Source organism: Abramis brama (genome assembly GCF_963993115.1).
Source record: "Abramis brama genome assembly, chromosome: 7".
NCBI classification, from domain to species: domain Eukaryota; kingdom Metazoa; phylum Chordata; class Actinopteri; order Cypriniformes; family Leuciscidae; genus Abramis; species Abramis brama.
The window spans coordinates 13973647-13980901 of NC_139969.1; the positions used below are offsets into that span (position 1 = coordinate 13973647).

General features: G+C 41.3%; 1 protein-coding gene across 1 annotated transcript in view; it reads left to right on the forward strand.

Annotated features, from left to right (window-relative positions):
• skila (SKI-like proto-oncogene a) overlaps positions 1-6878 on the forward strand; it is a 29620-nt gene extending 22742 nt beyond the window's left edge. The window contains exons 6-8 of the mRNA XM_084120767.1: positions 1351-1613; positions 2897-3118; positions 4144-6878. Of these exons, the coding sequence (XP_083976893.1) occupies positions 1351-1613; positions 2897-3118; positions 4144-4392 (734 nt within the window). The 3' untranslated portion in view covers positions 4393-6878. The remainder of the gene's footprint in view (positions 1-1350; positions 1614-2896; positions 3119-4143) is intronic.
• The last annotated feature ends 377 nt before the right edge of the window (positions 6879-7255 follow it).

Consider the following 7255-nt stretch of genomic DNA (forward strand, 5'->3'; position numbering starts at 1 on the left):
GTGTCAGATCGCTCTAGAATAGAGTACTGGGGGAGGGGTCTCCAGTCTCCACCGCAGCACACCATATTTCCTCACGTCTCTCTCTCTCTCCTCCTTTCTCTCTGTGCCTCTTCAACCCCCTTTGGCCCACCACTCACCTCTCTGTGCTTACTGCTTTCTCGCTCTCTTTTTTGTGTGTCCCCTTCTTCTATGTGTCTGTTCTCCATCCTGGCTCCCCTTTTCTCTCTTCTCAGTCTGTCTATCTTTCTTCCCCCATCTCTCATCCTCAATTGTTTCTCTTTCTTCCATGTACCCGTTCTCTTCATCTCTCTCGTTCTCAACCTGTCTCCCGACTCTCTCCTTTTATCTCTTTCTCTTTCTTCCCCATCTCTTTCTTAATCCGTCTCTCTTTCATGTATTTTTTCTCCATCCAGGCTCCCTCGTCTCTTTTTCCTCATCTGTTTTTCTTTCTTTCCTGAGTCTGTATTTTTGTTATATCCACTCATTTGTCATCCTGCCTCCTCTGTCTCTCATTTCTTTTTCTTCCATGTATCTGTTCTCTATCCAAGCTATCCTAGTCTTTCCTTCTTCATCTGTCTCTCTCTTGTTCCCTTTTTTTTTGTTTTTTTGTCTATCCATTCTCTATCCAGGCTCCCCCTTTCTTTTTTCCTTCATCTGTCTGTCTTTCTTCCCCCTGTCCCTCTTCCTCATTCTGTCTGTCTTTTTTCTATGCACCTTTTCTCCATCCTGGGTCCTTTTTTTCAATCTATCTGTCTTGCTTTCTTCCATGTATCCACTCTCTATATGTGCACCCTCTGTATCTCTTCCTCAATCTGTCTCTCTTCTTTCCATGTACTTGTTCTCATCCTTGCTCCCCCGTGTCTCTTCCGTCTCTCGTTCTTCATCTCTGACTCATTCTTCTGAGTGTGACAGACAGGTCTTAGTCACAGTAGAGGCTAGCAGCAGAGCGAGGCTGTTATTCGGCTCTGCAGTGCCAGACCTGCAGCCTGCCTGTCCTACATTTAAATGAGCCGTATCTCTCTCACACACACACACTCTTTCTCTCTCAGTCCCTATGGACTCCCGTATTGCTCATCTAAACATACATGCTAGGCAGCTGCGGTTTGACTGGTTCAGGTGATTTGTATGTCGAGCCTGTGTAGCACCTTAGCAGCACTAAAAAAAAAATCAAATCAAGAAAATCTCCACTTTCCACTTGCCTCCCATTTCTGTGTGATACGTTCCCCTCTATGCTGACCTTCAAAAAGAGACACCCACAGAGAATTAGTCACAGACTTTCAGCACACGACAGAAAAAGGTGTGTGTGTGTGATTGCGTGAGTGTGGTTAACTCTTCTTCCCTTTCCCTCAGATCTTCCCGCATCTCCTTCCTCTGTCGCAGAGGAGGCCAAATCCCACCACGCGGGCGAAGCGCACGAGCGCCGCCAACCTCCTCCGCCAGTCGCCATGGAGACTAACTCTGGCGGCAAACTGCACGCCCCCATTCCCACGGCGGGAAAAGACAGCGGAACAGAGGACGACAAGGACAGGATCATGCTGGAGATTGTGCAGATGTACCGGCGGCAGCAAGAGAAGCTCAATTCCACCCTTCAGAAACAGCTGCAGCTGGAGATGGTGAGACACATCCCTACCTAAATCATCCCTACCTGAGACAAGGAGGCTCTGTTCCAAACTCTAATGAGCTCTGTGTCTGCCGTCTACATAGGCAGCAATCTTCTAAGGATGCGTGATAACTCATAAGTAACTTATTGGCTTCGTACTCTTGACTAATGCTCACAGTTGATTACAATAGAGACTGATGTTAACGTGCTAACAGTGCAGTACTCTAATAATGTGTTTAATTAAATATAAATTAAAGGTGACCATATATGTTTAATGTGTAAGACCGATTTATATTTTGTTGGGAAAAAATATTAAGCATGATTTTAAAATGACAACATGGTGTTTCTACAATTAAGTAACTTTTACAATTAAGTAAACTACACTTTTATGTGGTCACTCGACTAAAGCCTAAAAAAAATGTTTTTAATTTTCTATAAAGTTGACTCTTTTTTTCTGTTCACTATTAAAGAAAATAAGATAGAAACTTATATAAACCTATTTCTTATTGTTAAAAACTGGAGCTAACAATAGAATACAATCACTGAATAATGCTTAAGAAGGACTAATGAAAGTAGTAATATCAAATTGAGTAATTATTAATTATTTTTATTAAAACGTTTAATTTAGATTAGATGAATTATTTCCTACCTTAATACAAGCACCTTAGCACACCCTAGTTTGAAACCCCCTGCCCTTAGGTTTCATAAGCACAAATAATAATATATGGCAAATACTCAATCAATAAAATTGTCCATTTTTAATTTTGATGCAATTTTTATCTATACATTTTATATATGTATACACACACTGATGCATAAATATGTGCATAATACAATGCATATTCATAATATTTCCTGCTGCCATTTTGGATGAAAATCATTAAGCTTGTCGTATTGCATCTGGGATTGCTTCATCCGCAAAATGATTCATGCGATTCTGCCCTAGATTTTGGCCTAAACGGGGATCTTAAAACGCAGCGTGATTTCGCTTCCTTCTGTATGGAGCAGCCACCGTGTCAGGTGCACGCCTATGATGTCTAAAAATGCTCCTCTAAATAGGCAGCTCACTAGAGGTTAGATCAGAGCCAGGGAGTTGGACTAGTTGTGTATCTGAGAAGCTCTTTTGTGGTCCTGTGAAAAGAGAGGGACCTTGTTGTATAGTGAGTGTAAAGGTGAAGGCCAGAGCAGAATAGAGTATGTTCCAGTTGAGCTTTATCACCCTCGACTCGTCCACTACAAACCCTGACCTTTGCCACACATTGTTTGATGCATGTCTTGATGTGCGTGTGTGTGTAGGAGCTGGAGGCAGTGCGCGGGGGCGAGGCGGCCAGGCTGAGGGAGTTGTCTGCGGAGCAGCTGGAGCTGCAGAACGAGCTGGAGGCGGTGCACACTGAGCATGCTCAGAGACTGGGGGAGGTGCGGCAGGAGCAGAGACAGCTGGAACACCGACTGGAGCAGCTCCGGCAGCAGAGCTGTGCCTGCCAACCCAAAGAGCAGGAGGCGCAGTACAACGCGCAGGTAAACGCGAGAGGGCAGAGCCTATCTGAGTGCGCCAGAATGACTATACCCAGTGTGAATTATTCCTGTGCCCAATGCAATATGCTGCATGTATCAGCACAGCTTATCTGTGTGTGGGAGTGAATCAGTAACGGGAAGAGAGATACGCACGCACACTGAGATGGAGAGTCAGTGCCTGGCTGACTTGCACACTGGGCCTGATTTCAGCGATTATTTAGGGCAGTGGTTCTCAAACTTTTTAGAGCAAATATCCGGTCTAATCAAATCAGACCATCTAAGTACCACCTAACACACAAGTAGCCTCTCCGTACTGCTGATATTACTGCACATTTGTTTTGATCACATACATAAATCTATTAAAATTGGTATGAGACAAATTGTTTTACATATTGTAATATTTTTACTATTATTTATTTCCAGAATTGTGTTAGAGTATCACATTTTGAGATCCATTGTTTAGTGTTTGTGTGTGTTATGCGTCTGTTGCCTTTAATGTCATAAATGGAGTCTGTGTCATCAGATCTGTTATTTTAAACCAAAACTATAAAAAAATCGTCTTGGTAATTTAAATAAAGCTGAAATTAAGTTAAATAAAATACAAATTTTACGTGAAAAACTGAAAGAAAGAAAAAACATTTAAGTTATATTAGAAATATTTAAAAAGTACATAACAAAATGACTAAAACTTGAACTAAAATAAAAATGAAAACTAATGAAAGCCAATTCAAAATAGGAATAAAAACTATAAAAGTATGCACATAATACTGAAATAACACTGCATTATATATGATATTGCTCAACTTTCTGAAAGTAATGACTTTCTGAGTCACTGAGGCATTAATACTTATTGCTTTAGTATAGTTTTATAGTAAAGTGAAGAGAATGCAATAGAGCGACACAGTAGACAGACGCTTTACTATCACATTCAATTCAATTGGTATCACTGAAATCACTGAGGTTCAATTTGGTGTTTTATGAAATATTTTGTGCGTTCCTATTTCTAACTCCTCTCGTTCTGTCTGCAGCTGTGCGAGCTGCGCTGTCGTCTCGAGCGTGCTGAGGCGGAGCGGCAGGAACTGCAGGAGGAGCTGTGCAGAGAACGAGAGGCCAGAGAGAAGCTGGAGCTCATGATCTCAAAGCTTCAGCTGCAGATGGTCCAGTCCGGCACCAAGGGAAGCCGCAGCATTAGCCCTGCTCAGCCCCCGACCCCCTCCGCAAGCCCCCAATCCCAGCATTCCCCCGTTTCACCGGCCCAAGAGGTAACCTCCGGATAAACTCGCCCCGTCTCTCGCACACTTCCATGCCTGTAGCCCAGGAACGCGCTTGCCCACTCCCTGCAGAGACAGACAAACACAAGACCTCTGCAGAAAAGAGCAGCTCTCCCATAAACATTTCCCTTTGTGTTCCCTTAATGTTCGTTTAATTTAAAAAGACTTTTCGTGTCTCCTTTTTTTCCCTAAGTCAACCTGTCCTCGACCAGTCGTCAAGCATTTTTTTTTTTTTTTTTTTGGATGTACATGTTTGTCATAATTTATAGTCGTGCTGAGAGGCTGATGGGACAGAGGAGGTGTTTCTTTTCAGTACTTTTTACCTCCTGTGTCGTTGGGACAGTGCTTGAGTGCTTTTCCTGTCCAAGCCCTTTGGATGCAGGAAAAAAAACCTGACACTCAGTAAAATACTACCTTTCACACGGAGCCCCAGGATGCCAAACAGCAAGACGCCAATGCCCTGCGGCAGCAAGAAACCACGTGGATGTTTACTTTTTATTCTCATTATGTGTATCATTATTTCTTACAGAAAAAAAGTTTTTGTTAATATCACAAAAATATCAGTAAAATATTATTATATAGAATTTCAATTCATTGTTTCATACAAGTGATTCAGAAACAGAGGCGCCCCTTACTGAGGCCCCCCTGGTTTAAGGTCATAATCCTCCCCCTCTTCCTTTCCTTTCCCCCTCCATTTTCTTTTCCTCTGTCCTGAACTGCCTTACGTTTGTCTTTTCGGTCTGGTGTTGATTATATGTTTCCTGTCTGCACTGCTGACCCTTTGCAGGCTGGTATATGACAAACTCAGTTCATTCCTGTGTGATGCAGTAAGCAAAGACTCGCATTCGCCCCCTGCTGGAGAACACTATGAAACTTGGCCCCCATTTAAAGGGATGGTTGACCCCAAAAATGAAATTTTATCATCATTTACTCAACCTTATGTTGTTTCAAACCTATATGAGATTATTTCTTCTGCTGAACACAAAATAATATATTTTAAAGAATGGTGGTGACCAGACAGTTGACGGCACCCATTAACTTCCAACTGTGGAAGTCAATGGGTGCCGTGAACTGTCTGGTCACCACCATTATTCAAAATATCTTCTTTTTCAGAAGAAAGAAACTCAAACCGATTTGGAACAAAAGTAATGACACAATTTTCATTTTTGGTTGAACTATCCCTTTAACTACAAGGAAAATCTGCAGTTGTTAAAATGAGGTTTCAGGGTTTGGTGCAGTTCACCTCACTCTCATGTTCAGCATCGAAAGAGTTCCTGTAGTGTCAAAGAACTTTATTGGTTTAATTGATTGGAAATCAACATACTATCTTCAAACAAAGCACACAGTTGACCTTAAATTTGGAAATTTCTTAGTGAATTTCCTCAAGGATCCATTAGTAGTGCAATTGGAGATGTAAAGCATTGAAGTACGTCACAATCTCTCATAAACCAGAGCTGATTTCTTTATGCTGATAAATTCCCTACAGTTTTTGAATGCTGGATTCTAGGTTAAACTCCCCGTGAGTTTGCAAACGACTTTCTCCAGTGTTGTGACGTATTTCCAAGTGAAACGGAATATTGAACAGAGGGCGGGGTTTTACTTCAGCGCTCCTCCATCTCTGCTCATAGCAGCCTAACGGTTGGAGGGGAGTGGTTACGCGTTTTCAACCCAAGCCGTCAAACTGACGTCATCAGAAAAGGAACGCCATTCCAGACCGGAAGTAACTTTTCAGATTTTGATTAAAGATTATTTTCTGTGTATTAACTTGCACGGATTAATTGTTCACCACAAGACTAGTGATAAATAAGAAGACAAGAAGTAAATAGGGTCAATTTTGATTTCATGTCGACTTTTAATGATTTGGCTGTTATGTATTGGGTGTTTTAGGATTGGGTGCCTCAACTTTCTTTGTTTCTTTTTTTTTCATACTCCCCCTCTTCATTCCTCTGTGTCATTATTCTGGATGACTAAACAAACAGGTCTGACAGAGACAAAGAAAACAGACAGGGGGCCAAGGGAGGGATATTAAGGAATTATTGCTGTCAGGTTAGCTCTGTCACTGGGGGTTGAGGAGGTGCGCTTTCTCTCCACTCAATGGATGCCCACCATACATCAACTGTTAGATGGACACAGAAAGTGAAGTGTTTTTGCCAGTAGTGCAGTTTGTTCATTCTTTCTTCAGTTCCAAGTGAGTTTGTAAAACAATATTAGACCGAAATAATAAAGGCTTTTTTTCCATGATGTACATATCTCGTATAGAACATTCCACTGTGCACAATTCATCAGTTCCAAAATCAGATAATGTGTACAGTGCAAAACCTCTTAGACGTAAAAAGAGGAAAACACCCTGATTTATGTGAATATATCGCAGCAATGAAGAATTTAAAAACAAAACTATATTGTAAATGAGTGCTTTGCCATTTTTTAACTTTTCTTGAAATTATTCAGAAATTATTTAATGTATTAACTAATAAAGATTTATATACACTTTGTACATACGGTAGTCATTAATATATTAACTAAATTCTTATAAATAATCTTTCAAGGTTTCTGATCACATTTGCAAAAGCTGGGTGTAGCCCAAGCTCTAATTAAAAAAAATTTTGTTTTTTTTTTTGGCCTGAAGAGTGGTTGTTGATAACGTGTGTATGGTGGTGAGGGGGTGGGATGCATGATGCTCAGAAGAACCCCTACACTCCATCCAACGGGGATTGGGAACACCCACTGTCTCCCTACAGTGGGTCATTTCGTCCCTTTCATTGGAGCCCACTGAGTCTGACAACCTGTTGTTATTTTGGTGGTGTTTGCTTTTCAGCTTTTCCTCTTCCCCATAATTTGACATTTTTACAAAGAAGGGAGTGAAGTAATG